Raw genomic sequence first — 17794 nt, forward strand, 5'->3', positions numbered from 1 at the left:
AAACTCCAGTACTTTGGCCACCTCATGCGAAGAGTTGACTCATTGGAAAAGACTCTGATGCTGGGAGGGATTGGGGGCAGGAGGAGAAGGGGACGACAGAGGATGAGATGGCTGGATGGCATCACTGACTCGATGGATGTGAGTCTCAGTGAACTCCGGGAGTTGGTGATGGACAGGGAGGCCTGGTGTGCTGTGATTCATGGGGTTGCAAAGAGTTGGACATGACTGAGTGACTGAACTGATCTGATCTGAAAGAAGAAGCACACTCTACACTGATGTATGATATATAAGTAGCTTGATACTATAGTATTGTAATTTGATACTATATAATACTTTAAAAGGGCAAATTATTTTAAAATTGCTGTATTAGTCATAGGTGATTTTAAAATGTGATTCATAGGTAGCTTTAAAAGCTGTAGATCAAATACTTCTTTATTTCAGAGAAAATGTGCTGAGTGGGTAAAGGAGTTGAGGGGTTTGGGAGCGTTGTCTCTCAGAAACCTACATATTAAATATTAACATGCCAGAAACTACCAAGTCATAATCTCTCTTCCCTTTCTTTCTTTCTCTCTCTCTCTCCTTCCCTTCCACTCTTTTTTCCTCCCCCTCTCTTCACACCTGTGTATGAATCTGGCCTCTCTGTCCCATTTTCCTTCCTTCCCTTTCCTCTTTCTTTCCTTCCCTTTCCATGCCTTAGATGGCCAGTGATAAAGAAGGGCTTATTCTTATGACCTCACAGAGAACAGGGGAGGTATGGGAGGGGGTGGAGATCAATGCCAGGAGAGATTGTATCCAGAAAGGGAGAGAAAGGATCATTTCCAGCCTCTGTGAGGGAGAAACTGCCACTAGGAACCATTGACGATACAGTCAACTACAGTTCATCTTAAGAGGAAGTTTGTAATTTTCAGATGCTATCAAAGGGGACAGTCACCCCCTGCCCAAAAGATGACTAAACATGGCACTCGACTGTATTTTATAGTTTGATATGTTCCTCAGTTGTCTAGAGGGAACAAAATCTGATGACATAAATTGTTTACCTCAGTATAACTAGTGTAGAATCACATCTTATTTCTAAACTGTTCAAAACTTTTCAGCATTGAATGGAAGCACTAAACTCTTTTGTCAAAAATGTGCATGTACTCATACCATTTTGTAATCTTTTGAAGTCCCTCCATGGGTCTGTCCATGCTCTTGAACTGTGAAGTACAATTGTTTCAGCAAGTTTTTTCCCATCACTGTAGTCAATGTTTACATGATAGAATGCAGATATATTCCTATATTGCTTATAAACTGATATTAACTCTTATTATTATCCAAATGATCTTCATAGCAGTATGTGAGACGGTTCTCCTAAGGTACTCTGAGGAACTTTAGATGCTTCCTCCAACTCTATTTAATATTTGCTTTGAAAGATTTCCTTCTCAATTTTGGATCTAAAAATAAAAGTACCAGCAGCAACTTCACTGATGTGATATCTGCTATATACCAGATACTTTCCAATGTGTTCAATATACGTTATGTCATTCAATTCTCTTAAGAATTTTATTGGGTAGGCTTATTCTATGGGTGTCATGAATTCAGTTCAGTTCAGTTCAGTCGCTCAGTCGTGTCCGACTCTTTGCAACCCCATGAACTGTGGAACGCCAGGCCTCCCTGTCCATCACCATCTCCTGGAGTTCACTCAGACTCACGTCCATCGAGTCAGTGATGCCATCCAGCCATCTCATCCTCTGTTGTTCCCTTCTCCTCCTGCCCCCAATCCCTCCCAGCATCAGAGTCTTTTCCAATGAGTCAACTCTTCGCATGAGGTGGCCAAAGTACTGGAGTTTCAGCTTTAGCATCATTCCTTCCAAAGAAATCCCAGGGCTGATCTCCTTCAGAATGGACTGGTTGGATCTCCTTGCAGTCCAAGGGACTCTCAAGAGTCTTCTCCAGCACCACAGTTCAAAAGCATCAATTCTTTGGTGCTCAGCTTTCTTCACAGTCCAACTCTCACATCCATACATGACCCCTGGAAAAACCATAGCCCTGACTAGATGGACCTTTGTTGGCAAAGTAATGTCTGCTTTTGAATATGCTATCTAGATTGGTCATAACTTTCCTTCCAAGGAGTAAACGTCTTTTAATTTCATGGCTGTAATCACCATCTGCAGTGATTTTGGAACCCCCAAAAATAAAGTCTGACACTGTTTCCACTGTTTCCCCATCTATTTCCCATGAAGTGATGGGACCAGATGCCATGATCTTAGTTTTCTGAATGTTGAGCTTTAAGCCAACTTTTTCAGTCTCCTCTTTCACTTTCATCAAGAGGCTTTTTAGTTCCTCTTCACTTTCTGCCATAAGGGTGGTGTCATCTGTATATTACACATGATAAAAATGAGGCATAGACATTCTAAAGTGACATGCCAAAATCATGGATAATATGTTCAAAGAGCTTGCATAGGAATCTCAGATGGTCCAAGTCCTTGTTTCTTGCTCTTTACAAGATGTCCAGCAATAGAGTAAGTACACATGTGACCTTCTTTTCTGTGTGAAGAATGCTGAGAAATAAAAGATGAGAATGAAGACTGAGTTGACTGATGGCTGCTATGGCCAGATTTTTTTTCAAGTTTCTAAATGGAGAAATTGCCCTTAAATCCTACATGATAGCAGCCATCCATGGCCCTGTATGGAACGTTGTAGAAATGAATCTGTGTTTTGGCAGCAGAATGTAGATTCTAGGCTAATCTCAGAAGAAGGGTATGGAGAGAATTTTTCTTGAGAGAAAGCTATATGAGAAAGGTCTCAGGAATCATATTGTAAAAGATAAAATCCATCTGTGCTCATAGATGATGAGTGAATTTTCAAAATGTGCCCAAATGCTCATGAAATAAACAGTATTTTATTAAAGGCAAAATTATAAAATATTGAAAACATACTTCTCAGACTGATTAAAGATTGGGGAGAAAAGGTTTTTTCCTGTAAACCTACTTCACTGACACATAAGTAGTTAATCTATAGGACTAACAGTGGACCTACCTCAGTTGAAATTAAATGCTGTTCAGTTTGCCAAGCTCTACCTTATAAAATTCCTTAAGTGTAATATAGTATATAGGTCCCTCTATGAAACTATAGTATTCATTAAAAATATTTCAGAATAGTAAAGATTATATTATTCAATAATATTTGTTATTTTTCTAAGCAATTTTATTAACTTTTGCTTTGAGTACTTCTCACACATAGGGTTTATCTGTTGCATTTCAGTGCTCCCATTGTAGAAAACTGTGGTACTTTTGCTGTAAGTCATAGGAGTGATGCATGTGGGTTTGTCAGTCTCCATAGCAGACAGAGAGTTGGACACTGATGTTCCATGATGCTTCAGCGCATGGATTTGGGGGTCAGGCAAATGGTGAAATATATTTAGGATATGATACTTGGGCTTCCCTAGTGGCTCAGAGGGTAAAGAATCTGCCTGTGATGTGGGAAACCTGGGTTCAATCCCTGGGTTGGGAAGATCCCCTGGAGAAGGGAAAGACTACCCACTCCAGTACTCTGATCTGGAGAATTCAATGGACTGTACAGTCCATGGGGTTGCAAAGAGTCAGACATGACTGAGTGACTTTCACTTTCATTCATGGTACTTAATATCACAGCACATTTAGGAGAGTTAGTGAATCTCAGCCTCAGTTCCTCCATCCTTTTTGTGGAGATTAGAAAACCTACCTCAGGAGCTTCTTGTGAAGATTAGATAACTGGACACAATTTTCACAGTGATGGCCTGCCCATAAAAAGTGTTTAATAGATGTCATTGGCATTTTGCAAGCATAGAACCTGTAAGAGAAGTTCATATTACAGATTTATTATTTTCCCTTTTTGTCTATATGTTACTTCTGTCCAAAAACAGTACATAAAAATAGCAGAAAAAATTCGCCTATGTTTCCTATAACTTCATGAAATGAATTTTTCTTTTAATCTGCATATCTTTCTCATATATGTATATTAAAATCTTTCATCTTTTCATAAATTCTATAGTGGTATATTCCCAATGTTAGCACTATACCATGAGAGCAACTGTTTTGTGACAGTCGCCTTTTTTGTGTGTCTTCTGTTGTCTCCCACCAACAATGTAGGTTACCATTCTTTGCAAATGATATACACACAGGTAGAGCATGTAGCTTTATTTCACAGAATGCGTCATATTACATACATGTCTCTGTAACGTGTTTTCTATCTGAACATAATGTAGTAGGCATGCATCTAAATAAATGATATAAATCTACAGCAATAAAAACTCCATATCATAAGAATGTATCTATAGAGTTATTTATCGTAGTATTGTTTGCGATAACATAGGACACCTGAAAAGTCCTGAATAGCTGTCAGTAGAAGGATGGTAAATAGACTGAATTACATTCATATTATGAAACATTATATGGCTATTAAAATACTTATTTTTTAGATCTCTTTGTATAGTCATTAATTTTGTTGAATTAGAAAAGAATACAGGAATTATTTAATCCAGTGCCATCATTTTACACAACAGGGCATTGAAACCTGAAGCAACTCACTCAACTCTGGGCTTTGAGAAATCCAGAATGCCTGCTAACTCTCAGTCCGGTGCTTGTCTCACAACCTCCCTCTCTTGCCGCATGAGCTCTGGAGTTAAACATGGAGCAGGGGGTCAGCTGTGGATGGATCTGAATATGAATTTGCAGCATGCATTAAAAAGGCTTTTAGTGTGACTACTGCAGTGAAAATTGAATAGTACAGTTACTGTCCTGGAGAGTTTGTTACATGAAAACTGCATTAGGTGGTTTTCGGTTACAGCGCACGGTTAGTGTCACCCATTGTCATGCATTTGTTCCCTGACTGATTTTCCTGCAGAAGGTCAGAGTCCTGTGTTACTCTGACACCACTGTGACAGGATCCTGAATATTTAATTGCGCTGCTCTGATGAGAGGGGGGTCTGGCAGCAAGTTCCAGGGGAGTCTGTGCAGTGTGATTCTCTTCTGACTGCTGTTTGGAAATGAATCCGTGGAGCACACTCAAGGACATTCAAGAGGCACAGCAGATTCTGAGGCATTCTTTTCCTTCAGCTAGTCAAAATTGAACTTAGAACTGAAGTCCTAAAGAAATCTTTTTTAGAAAATGTTATTTTATTGTGGTAAAAGTCACATAATATCATCCATCTCCTGAATTTTTCATTGTCCTAAACTGATATCCCATCCCCATTAAACACTAACCTCCTCCCCACTCTCCAGCCCTCTGCCCCTGGCCCCTGCCATTTACCAATGTACTTTCTGAGTTTATGAATTTAACTCCTCTAAGTATCTTATATAAGTAGAATCAAACAGTTTTTGGCTTCCCTGGTGGCTCACTCAGATGGTAAAGCGTCTTTGTGCTTTACCCGGGAGGACCCGGGTAAAAACCCATGCAGGAGACCCGGGTTCGATCCCTGGGTTGGGAACATCCCCTGGAGAAGGAAATGGCAGCACATTCCAGTATTCTTGCCTGGAAAATCCCATGGATGGCGGAGCCTGGTAGGCTACCGTCCATGGAGTTGTAAAGAGTCGGACACGGCTGAGCAACTTCACTTTCACTAATGTATATTGGAATACATTTTTAAGGTTAACTTAATATATATCCTACAAACAGATTGTAGCTTCTTTGTTTTTTTCCCTGTGCTATACAGTAGATTCTCATTAGTTGTCTATTTTATACATAGAAGCATGTATATATAAATCCCGAGCTCCTAATTCATCCTACCTGCCAAGCCCCCTGCACCATTTCCCCGTTTGGTGTTGATGTTTGTCTGTCTGTGTCTCTATTTCTGCTTTACAAGTAGGTTCATCTGTACCATTTTTAAAATTTTGAGTATAATATAATTTGCTTATGTGAATGAAAGCAGGAATACATAATTTGGGAAGAACAGCACTGGCTGTGTTCTGTTGTTGTGACCTTGCTTTCCCATAATGGTGTGCAGTGTGTGCTGTCCTGTCAATTTCATCTGAAAGTGGCATGTTGTGGCAGCTCTAGTGGTTATCATAGCACGATGGAGGTGATTATTAGCTTCAGGACTAGAATATGTGCTTTTTTTTTTTGGCATTTGGCCTGTAGTATTAGTGTAGTTATAAAATCATCAATGGAAACTTTAGCAGGAATTTTGCAAAGGAGAATCATAAACGTGTATTAATGAATAAATATGTTTCAATGATTGTCTAATGCCATTACATATGTTTCTAGCTGTTTAAATAAGTGAGATGGAGAAGGAAACGGCAACCCACTCCAGTATTCTTGCCTGGAAAATCCCATGGACAGAGAAGCCTGGTGGGCTACAGTCCATGGGATGGCAAAAGTCAGTCACAAGTAGGCGACTTTACTCACTCACTCACTCAAATAAGTGAGAAATTCTTTTTTGTTGAACAAATCAAGAAAATTTCAGATTTACTATCACTTATTTCTCATAATCTTTAGTTCTTTGTTTTCTTGTTTTTATTCTAAGTTCTTCTTTGACTTTTTTTTTAAGTTTACATCTCTTTTAAAAATAAACTTTTATGATAAATAGTGCAAGGCAATTCAATCTTGAGTGAAAAATAGGGCAAAGCCATTTATAACTGAGATGTTGTGACAACAGCCTTGTAGGTCACTTCTGTGTCCTTGAGGAGCTCTATCTGTAGTCAGCTTTAACTGTCACTTCTACATGGATGATTTCCACATGTAACCCACAACCCTGACCTTTCTTCTGACAGCTAAGCTCACATTTCTAAATGCCCAGTATGTACCTTAACATCATTTAAGAGTTAATTACTGACCTCTGCGTGGAAAGTAGTAGAAACTCAATAATTTCTTTTTCTTTCTCTCTTTTTTTTTTTTTCTGAATCAGCTCATCATCTGTATGTATTAGTTGAGAGTTAGGACGAGGCCAATACATTTATTGCTCCTTTCAATTTTTAAAAAATTATACACTGCTCTTTAGCTTGTTACCTGAGACTCAAAATTATCTTTTCTGATATCTCACCTCACAGGAGAATGAATCAGAAAGTCCTGTGCTTCTTCCTTATGAAACAAAAACAAATATTGACTGGATTCAGCTTACTCATAATTATATTCACCAAATTAAAGAAAAACACATGATAATTGGAAAAGAAAGACTAATATTCAAAAAATATAATAGTAGGCAGGAGGGAAGAGAACTAGCATGCTTTATCCTAATGCAAATCATCTTTGTGGCCTAATTGTTTTTTAATTACATTGGCCATTCTAATAAAATGTTGTATATAGGCATTGTCACCATGCCTATGTGTGTCCATTAGATTTAGGACAGCTTGTGGTTGATGACTTTTGGTGAAGCCAAAATAAGCAACCTAATTGTGTTAACCCACCTTGTTGATTGTCTCTGATATGAGAGAAAATGAAGCTTCCTTCACTCACATGTAATTTGTTTGAAATGAAAATCAGGGGATGGATTACCAAGACTATATCCAAGCCTCTCAACAATTGCAGATGGCTTTAGGCTGCCTGGTAGATTATTGAAACATTCATAGAATCATAATTTTATCATCTTCAAATTGTAATTGGCTCTTCTTTGACTTCATTCTAGGGTAGAAGTCGGCTTAAGTTGTTTTGATTATCAAAATTCTGTTTTTGAGGACTCAGGAGATACTAAGTTTGTAAGATTTCCTGCCTGAATCCGAGGATTCTATGACTGTATGTTGAAGGTGAGGGCCAAGAATTGTTTTAAACAGGCATTCCAGCTAGTTCTGATGAAAATAGGCCGAAGACGTACTTTGAGAAAAACTGTAGAGAAGTGTAGATAAAATTGAAGTAAATAAGTTCCAGGGATCTCAATAAATAAAAGCATTTATAAATGAACACTTTAAAATTGATATATACTTGTAGTGTATTGTTTTATAATCCCAACATATATTTTTTCAGGCCAGAGATTACACAGCTGCTTAATAGTAAAATGAGTTTGAGTAAAAGTAAATAACTTGATATTTAATTCAAGTGCTAAATTAGAACCCAGTTTGTTACTCTATGGGCTTTCCTGGTGGGAAAGAATCTTCCTGCATGCGGAGACCCAGGTTCAACCCCTGGGTTGGGAAGATCCCCTGGAGGAGGAAATTGCCACCCACTCCATTATTCTTGCCTAGAAAATCCCATGGACACAGGAGCGTGGGTGGCTATAGTCTTTAGGGTTGCAAAGAATCAGACATGACTGAGTGACTAAAACTTTCACTTTCCTTACTCTGTATGGCCCATTAGAAACTCTGGGTGGTGAGTGTGTGTGTGTGGTGGTGGTGATGATGGAATCTATCATAAAGAAAAGAAACTAATATGAATTTTTTCCAGCTTGTATTTTTCAGTCTAATTTTGTGGAATAATGGGCCTTAGGAGTCTTCACGTTGTCCTTTTTATAATCTGGGAGTAAATCTGTGGCTGAGAAAGTGGCAACTTTCATGCAGCTAGCACCTCAGTCTACCAGCCTTCCAAGTTCTACATGCTGACCCAGAAACCCGTTTCTGTGCCCACGCCCTCAGCCATGTCTCTGCTGATGAGGACTCTTCAATGTGCTTTTATTTTCTTTGAAGTATGACACATGCCTCTGACTTGGACTTTCAGGGCTCTGCAACAGCAATACACATCTATTCCCAGCTCCCATGACAATAATAATAATAATCAGGCTTTCAGATAGGGCTCTGGGTGGATGGAGCCCCAGTAAGGGAGTCCTCACTCAGCTCTGGCTGGCACATATTTACAATGGACTATTTCCCTAAAGTATGTCGTAAACAATTTTATACTTACCTCTCAAGTCTCAGGTATGAAAAATTATGGCTCTCCCTCTTAAAAACAAGACAAAAAATAGCTGGAAATTCAGCTGTCTGGGTTTTTAAGACAAACTATAATTTGTCTTAAATGCATACTTTTATGGATTTATTTGCATCTAAATATTTGTAGTGTATCACCTCCTTTATATTCCAGTGTGATGCAGAATTCTCACGTCGGTAGTTTTGGTCTCATTGTGTGGTGGTAAATTATGTATGTGTGTATGTGTGCTCTGTTGTGTCCGACTCTTTGCTGCCCTATGGACTGTAACCCACCAGTCTCTTCTGACCATGAAATTTTCCAGGCAAGAATACTGGAGTGGGTTGCCATTCCCTTCTCCAGTGGATCTTCCCAACCCAGGGATTGAACCCACATCTCTTATGTTCCCTGCACTGGCAGGCAGGTTCTTTACCACTAGTGCTACCTGGGAAGCCCAAATTATGGATAATTTAGTGTATTATTATATTATCTAGGTATTACCTAGAATATTAATTCAGTGGGGTTTTTTTTCATTGGTTTAGCCCTGGGCACATGAAATGGGTATATTTCTGGCCAGCATGTTTGATTTTGGCATGCTTTGTATTCTCAAAGCTGTTTCCAAAGTTGATGCAAAAGTTATAGTGTGTTGATATGTTCTATATTCATTGAAGTAGGTGAATAGCAATGTTTCTGGAATAATAATGGCCCTGGCATTGGCACAGTCCTCTCTGATGGACAACTAGCTAGTCTGATATTTTATCAAGACCCACTTTCAAAACCTGTGACTTTGCCGCAAGGCTCTGCTCTGCTTCTCTCTGCAGCCCCATGGTGAGCTATTTTTAAGCTGCACATGTTTAATTTGTAACTTGTGACAATTTGAAAAGCATAACAATGTCTATTCCCACTGAGAAACACCGACTACACCAAGATGTATTGAGGGGAGTAGCATTTGGGGAAAAACTTCACTGGGGCAAAAGTCTTCTTGGGAATCACTGGAGGGAATCACTGGGTTCTCTCTTCCTTGAAGGAAAGCCAACATTTTTCCCTTAACCAATAAATCATATTTATTTTTCAATTTTAAGGATCAGTGAGGGTCACCCAAGTGCATTTAAGACGTGCTCTACCTGAACTTGGGCTTTTCAAGAAGAGCTGGCCAGAAAAGTAAATAAAATTCCAACATATAGCTAGGAGTGATGCATCTTGAAATGAGCCTGCATTTTCACAGTCACCTGTAACTTACCAAGACCAGTGGTTGGTTGTGGAGTCATCTGTCATCTTAAGATGTTTGGTTTTTACTACATGATATACCACTTGCCTTTCAATTAAATTTAACTGTATCTAAACTGCAAGAAGCTGTAGTATCCTCTGTACCACGTGCTATAACTGTTAACTAGTTTGTTCATCTAGAAAATCCTTGAGCCCTTGTGAGCTGTTGTAAAGTTTGCTCACATTTCTCTGTAAATAAAGTGGCTTTTACTCAAGCACTTCTGAAACATTAAGGACATCTGTTGTTTTTGAACGTGCAACCTTGATTATTGATACTGTGGGAGGTAATGGTTATATTAACCCAAATTAGCTGATAATTAAGAACACTTTTCTTTTTTCCTTTCTAATGCTCTGTGACATTTTGTATTTATTTTCCTAATTATGTTTCATGTGTTCCTGAGGATAGCATTAAGCAACAATATTTTCCTTACATACTCCAACAGTAAATAGACACAGGCAGTGGATTCACCAACAAAACTGGTGATTTATAGTTGCTTTTCCTAGAGGAAAAATTGGTCAGATGGTGCTCTGTGCTTTAACATCAAAAATGAGACTTAAAGGCTGATTTCAAGAAAGCTCCCTAACAGAGTGACTTGTAGAGTATATTAACTGACTGTCCAGAGGTTGCATAAAGCTACATACACCGAGATGGCACCCATATGTGTGCTCTAGGTATTCATGTGGCTCCCTTTTTCACCTCCTTCAAATCTTTGCTCAAATATCACATCAGTGAGGACTCAATGATCACCACATTTTACTTGCACCACCATTCCCTCCCTCCATTCAGCATATTAAATTCTCCTTGCCCAATTCTACTGTCTCCCCCACACCATTATAATGTGTGTGTGTCTGTGTGTGTGTGTGTGTTAGTTGCTGAGTTGTGTCCAACTCTTTGTGACCCCATGGACTGTAGTCTGCCAGGCTCTCCTGTCCATGGAATTCTCCAAGCAAGAAAACTGGAGTGGGTTGCCAATTCCTTCTCCAAGGGATCTTCATGACCAAGGGATTGAACCCTAGTCTTCTACATTGCAGGCAGATTCTTTACCATTTGAGCCACAAGGGAAGCCCCATTATAACGTAAGCTCAATGAATCACTGGTTTTGTTTGGTTGTGTATATTCAGAACCTATAATAGATGTTAAAAAGGTATTTAATTTTTAAAATTTAATGTTTAAGTGAACTATTTGAGATAATTATAAATTCATAGCAATTAATTGTAAGAAGTGATATGGAGAGATACGTGGCAAAGTAGTTTTTCCCCATGGTAACATCTTATAAAACTCTAGCAGAATATCATAACTAGGATATTGACATTGACAATAATCAATATCCGTTAACATGTTCCCATCAGCATGTATCATTTGCACATTCACTTCCCTCTGACCCCTACCCTTTTCTTACTCTTTGGTACCCACTTTTCAGAAAATTAAGATCATGGCATCTGGTCCCATCACTTCATGGGAAATAGATGGGGAAACAGTGGAAACAGTGTCAGATTTTGTTTTCTGGGGCTCCAAAATCACTGCAGATGGTGATTGCAGCCATGAAATTAAAAGACGCTTACTCCTTGGAAGGAAAGTTATGACCAACCTAGATAACATATTCAAAAGCAGAGACATTACTTTGCCAACAAAGGTCAGTCTAGTCAAGGCTACGATTTTTCCAGTGGTCATGTATGGATGTTAGAGTTGGACTGTGAAGAAAGCTGAGTGCCAAAGAATTTATGCTTTTGAACTGTGGTGTTGGAGAAGACTCTTGAGAGTCCCTTGGACTGCAAGGAGATCCAACCAGTCCGTTCTAAAGGAAATCAGTCCTGGGTGTTCATTGGAAGGAATGATGCTAAAGCTGAAACTCCAATACTTTGGCCACCTCATGCAAAGAGTTGACTCATTGGAAAAGACCCTGATGCTGGGAGGGATTGGGGGCAGGAGGAGAAGGGGACGACAGAGGATGAGATGGCTGGATGGCATCACCGACTTGATGGACATGAGTTTGGGTGAACTGAATCTGTCATCCATTTTTATAATTTGTCATTTCGAGAATGTTGCATACATGTAATCATGCAGCATGTAACCTTTTTAGATTGGCTTTTTTTTTTTTTTTTTGTCAGCATAATCTTCTTGAGATTCATCCAGCTTGTGGATACCAATATTTCATTCCTTTTTTCTTGCTGGTATGGGTGTTCCACTGTCTGTTTATAGATTATTTCCAGTTTGGGGCTGGCAAAAACACTATAGTAATTTATGTAAAGATTTTTGTCTAAACATATATTTTCATTGCTTTGGGATAAATGCTCAGGAGTGCAATTGCTGAGTTAAATGTCTGATATATGTTTAGAATTTTTTTTTAAAAAGCTACCACAGTTTTTCAGAGTGGCTACACCATTTTGCATTCCCACTAGCTGTGTGTGAATGATCCAGTATCTCTGCATCCTCACCAGCCTTTGGTCTTGACAATAATTTTTCACAGCCATTACACATTGGATTTGTAATAATGCCTCACTGTAGTTGTGTTTTGCATTTCAGTAATTACTAATGGTATCAAGCATCTCTGCTTGTGCTTTGTTGCCACTCATATATCTTATTTTGGTGATATGTCTTCATGCCTTTTGTTCATGTTCTAACTGGGTTGTATGCTTCTTACTGTTGAATGTTGTATATTCTTTATATATTTTGTTTAAATAGTAGTCAGACATTTTGTCAGAAATGTGGTTTGCAAATATCTTCTCCCACTCTGGAGCTTGTGTTTTCATCCTCTTAATGAAATCTGAAATGAGTGACAGTTTCTAAATTTGATGATATCCAGCTTAGAAATTTCTCTTTTATAGATAATGATTTTAGTGTCAAGCCTAAAAAATATCTTTGCCTAGTCCCAAATTGCAGATATTTTCTACTTTTCTTTAAACTTTTACAGTTTTACATTTAATTCTGTGATCCATTATGAGCTAATATTTGTATAAGATGTGAGATCTTGGTGAAGTTTTTGCCTGTAGATGTCCAGTTGCCCCAGCACCACCTGTTGACAAGCTCTCTATCCTACATTGATTTTCTCTTGGTATCTTTGTCAAAAATCAGTTGTGGATAATTGTGTAGATTTATTTCTAGGTTTTCTGTTCTGTCCCATAGGACTATGTGCCCATCTCTCTACCTGTACTACAGTCTTGATTAGTGAAGCTGCATAACTTTTGAAATCAGGTAGAATTATTTCAAGGCTTAATCTTCTTTTAAAAAGTGTTTCAGCTATTCTAGTTCCTTTTTCTCTCCATTTAATCCATATGATCTTTTCTGTATTAAAAATAATCTTGTTCATATTTTATTGGAAGTGTGTTGAACCTGTGTATCAATTTGGGAAGAATTGGCATCTTTACTATGTTGAGTGCTCTAATACATGAACACAGTGTCTCTCTGTTTATTTAAATATTTTATTTCCTTCAGCAAAGGTTTTGTAATTTTGGGCAGATACATTTGCTACATGTTTTGTTAGATTTAAACCTCAGCATTCATTTTTTGAGCCATTGTTAGTGGTACCATGTCTTAATTTTCAGCATCTGTATTTATTGCTAGTATAGATGACTACCCATTAGTACAGTTAATTTTTAGCTAGCATCCTGTGACCTTGCTAAACTCACTATTCATTCTAGGAGTTGTTTTTTTTTTTTTTTTTTAAGATTTTTTCCTGTATTTTCTATGTAGACAATCACGCCATTCTCCAATGGGATAATTTTATTTCATTCAGTCCCTCATCATTAAGTATACTGTGACTAGTAGGTTTTTGTAGACATATGTGCTTTATCAAGTTAAGAAAGTTGCCCTCTATTCCTATTTCATTGAGATTTTTTTAAATTATGAATGCATGTTAAATTTGTTACATATTATTTCTAAATCAGTAGATAATGACTATGATTGTTTTTCTTTAGTCTGTTAATGCAGTAAATTATTTTGATTATGTTTTCCTTAACTCTCTCAGTTTCATAGCCTTAGACTGAACCCTACTTGGCTGTGGCAGATAATTCTTTTTATATATTGCTAAATTATTTTCTTAATGTTTATTAAGGATTTTTGAGTCTATATTAATGAGATGTTTGTCTCTAGTTTCCTTTTTTGGTATTGCCTTTATTAGGCTAATACTGAGTTCATAAAATGAATTAGCAACTGTTGCCTCCTTTCTATTTTCTTGAAGATGTTTTGGAGAATTGATGTTAATTATTCTTCACATTGTTGGTAGAATTCTCCAAGGAAACCATGTGGTCTGAAGATTTCTTTTTAGGGGACTTTTAAAATTGTAAACTCAATTTACTTAACAATTTAGGGCTGTTCAAACTATTTCCTGTTGGGTAGCTTTATTTTTAAAGACTATTCATTTCACCTACATTTGCAAATTTATGTTTGTAGAGTTACATTTTCTATTATCCTTTGATCTCTAGTATTTTCGTATTATCCGTTGATCTCTGAAGGCTCTGTAGTGAAATTCTTCTTTTAAATAGATATGCTTAAGTGAATGAGTTAATTGAAAAATATATCTCAAATTTTGTATACATACTACTCACTTTCTGTTTTGTTAATCTGGTTTGAACAGTCTCCATAGCATTCATTCATATGTGATATTTTCTTATTTACTCTTTGTTAATTTGTTGTTTTCTGATCTGAGGTGTAAACTCTGTATGCAGAAGCTTTGCCTTTCTTCATTACTGCTGTCTCCAGCACCTAGAAATCTAAAACCATGTATAGATCATAACAAATGCTCAATACATAACTTTTGTATAAATGAATGAAAGTGCTGTGCTTAATGCCATCTACATTATATCATTTAAAATATATATATTTATTTGATTTATTTGTTTGGCTGTGCCAGGTCTTAGTTGCAGTACTTGGAATCTTGGATCTTCATTGCAGCATGCAGGATCTTTAGTTATGGCATATGAACTCCTAGTTGCAGCACAAGGGATCTTGTTCCCTGACCAGGGATGGAACCTGGGCCCCTTTTGTTAGGGGTGTGGAGTCTCAGCCACTGGGCCACCAGGGAAGTCCCCACCACATCTAACTTTCCAACAAATGAACAAAGTGTCCTATTATCCATTTTATAGATTAAAAAAGTGGGGCTTTAAAATAATTAGCCCCAGCTATAGAACTACAATGGTATATTTCTTCTGCATCTTTCAAACTTTGGGATACTAACACTCATGGCAAATGCTTGGGAGGAAGAACCTTAAATAAAGTATATTGCTAACTTTTGTGTATAAACCTATCCTTTTTTTAAACAATCTCAGATACTTTCAACTAAAGTTCTGAAAATTCTTGGAAAGCATGCTTCATTATCTCATTCAGATGATTCTATCACTGAGTCTGGTGGGACTGTGGGAGAGCTATAGAAGAGAGTGCTGCTGCTGCTGCTAAGTCGCTTCAGTCGTGTCTGACTCTGTGTGACCCCATAGACGGCAGCCCACCAGGCTCCCCCATCCATGGGATTCTCCAGGCAAGAACACTGGAGTGGGTTGCCATTTCCTTCTCTAATGCATGAAAGTGAAAAGTGAAAGTGAAGCTGCTCAGTCGTGACCCCATGGATTGCAGCCCACCAGGCTCCTCTGTCCATGGGATTTTCCAGGCGAGAGTACTGGAGTGGGGTGCCATTGCCTTCTCCGATAGAAGAGAGTGAGTTTCTACTAAATCTGGTTATGTCTATGGTTCCAGGACTACTTTCTTTATTGTAGAAAGATATCATTTCATGTATAGTATTGTTGTGAAATATTAGTTCCAAGTAGAATTATGACAATTGTCAGAAAAAAATGGCCTGTGTATTTAAAATAAAGAGGGTGCACGTTCACATATACTAAATACCAAGGAGATTATATATATACTGAAGTGACTTAGCAGCATATATATATACACACACACATACATACACACAACAAGCAAAACCAAATAAGCAAATACCATGAGAAAATATATCAGAGTGCAGAACAAATCCTAGAAACTGCTCAAGGCAATCAGGAATAAGAAGCAACAACAACAACAAAATATCCCCCAAACTGCACATTCAAAGAAGACAAGCCTGTAGTTTTCTAGCTTTCATAGCAACTTCCTACCTTTGTAACACTGTCTTTAATAAAAAAGTACTTTGTGAGAATTCTGAGCTCTCACAACTGTTCTACTATTAAGTACAATTGGTAAGGAGCTAACAAGTTGCATTTTGCCTTTTAGAAATGTGAGGAAACTGAGGCAGTCTTTTAGGATAATGCAGTTAATTAGTGTTTGAGCTCTGTTACATGGATACAAGCATAAGGGCTTAAGAGTAGTGATTTCCAGTCTACTGTATTTTAAAATAAACGGTGACTTTTCCCCCCTAATTTTCAAATCCCTGAGCCTGCACAGTGCAGAAAACACAGCCAAATTTAGGTAACTGCTTATTTTTCAATCCTGTGCCTGTGAAGTGGAATATGTTTATCGGTGACAAGGGAACTTTGTCTCTGTTTGGTGGTAAATCTTCAACTCTGCTTGTTTAGAATCAGGATCAGCTTCTCAAATGAGCCTTTTCACCATTTAGGCTTTCTGAATCTGGTTAACACTGTATCAGGGAATTGTCTGGTGTCTGACCTTGAAGAGCATGCTTTCCTAGTTGCTTTTCTGCAGGGAGTGGGGATCATTTTGCACAGTCTTGGACTTGAGATCCCTCTCCAGCAGGCTCAGTTGCGTTAGCAGGCTCCCTTTACTGATATCCAAAGGGTTTCAGCCCCAGTGACCTGTCATCTGTCCCCTCACCTGCTTACATGCTGATTCATTGATGAGCTGGCACCACAGGCCCCGCCTCCCTCTGAATGGTCTGTGAGGTTGCGATTGCTGCTGGAGAGGGGACGCTGAGCTGAGCCACAGTGGGTTACTACAAGTGTGAATCGGCAGCCTATCTGTTGCCACAGAAGAACTTGGTGACCAAACCGAGAAGCAGCCCTTTCTTACCACCCTGTTACTGTGCTATCTGTATCCGGCTTCTCTAGCTCTTTAAAGGAATTTCTGATTCAGGCACTAACAGCTAATTCCACAGGAGTTGTAAGGCAGCCTGTGACATAAACTGAGACAGAAGTTTTCCCTCAGAGACTGTCTTTTTTTTTTTTTTTTTTTATTGGCAAAGACTTCTGGCTCTTCTCAGAGGAATACCTTGTTGCTTAAGATGAGTGGCTGTAGAAAACGATGTAAACGTGAAATATTGAAATTTGCCCAGTACCTTCTCAGACTATTAACAGGTTCTCTTCATACAGGTAATGACTTTTTTTTTTTTTAAATAGAGGCTGATAGAGCATGGTACTGAAGTTGAAATGAAAGAGGAAAGGCTCACTATTTCTGTGTTGTGTTTATTTTTAATGTTGTCAATAAAATACAATCGTGAGTGTTTGCTGAGATTCACATTTCTAAAAATGTGTGCAGTGCAGCTCTAATTTGGGGATAGAACTGGAATCTGTGGATATATCTTTTATGTCTTTTTGGCAGTGTCGCTGTTAAATGTGCTTCAATCTAAGGAAGCAGTGTCTGCAGAGTGGGAAGATTTTTTTTTTAAAGCATGATTGTGTGAGGGGTTTTTCCCTCTCTCCTGCTTGCTGCAGTTTGCTGAAAAATCACAAAACTAGTCTTTCTGCAGGTATTTAGAAATTCTCTAGAACTCTTTGATCATTATAATCCATAGATCATTTTTAGCGTTTGATTGTAGAGCTTAGCAGTGAAAGAGTTAAGGACATTTCTTTTGGATTTCTGAATTCC

At 38.1% G+C, this 17794-nt stretch overlaps 1 protein-coding gene across 2 annotated transcripts in view; it reads left to right on the forward strand.

Moving 5' to 3' along the window:
• Positions 1-17794, forward strand: part of KCNIP4 (potassium voltage-gated channel interacting protein 4) — a 1317771-nt gene that overhangs the window by 285419 nt on the left and 1014558 nt on the right. The window contains exon 1 of one of the 2 annotated variants that reach the window (XM_086406321.1): positions 12143-17298. The exons of the other annotated variant lie outside the window; for it this stretch is intronic. Coding sequence (XP_086262447.1) covers positions 17211-17298 — 88 coding nt within the window. The 5' untranslated portion in view covers positions 12143-17210. Of the gene's footprint in view, positions 1-12142; positions 17299-17794 lie in introns of those variants that run through there. 2 annotated transcript variants of the gene reach the window in all.

This window comes from Bos grunniens, chromosome 6, assembly GCF_055505025.1.
Source record: "Bos grunniens cultivar Pamir isolate PY7600 chromosome 6, Bosgru_T2T1.0, whole genome shotgun sequence".
Classification (NCBI taxonomy): domain Eukaryota; kingdom Metazoa; phylum Chordata; class Mammalia; order Artiodactyla; family Bovidae; genus Bos; species Bos grunniens.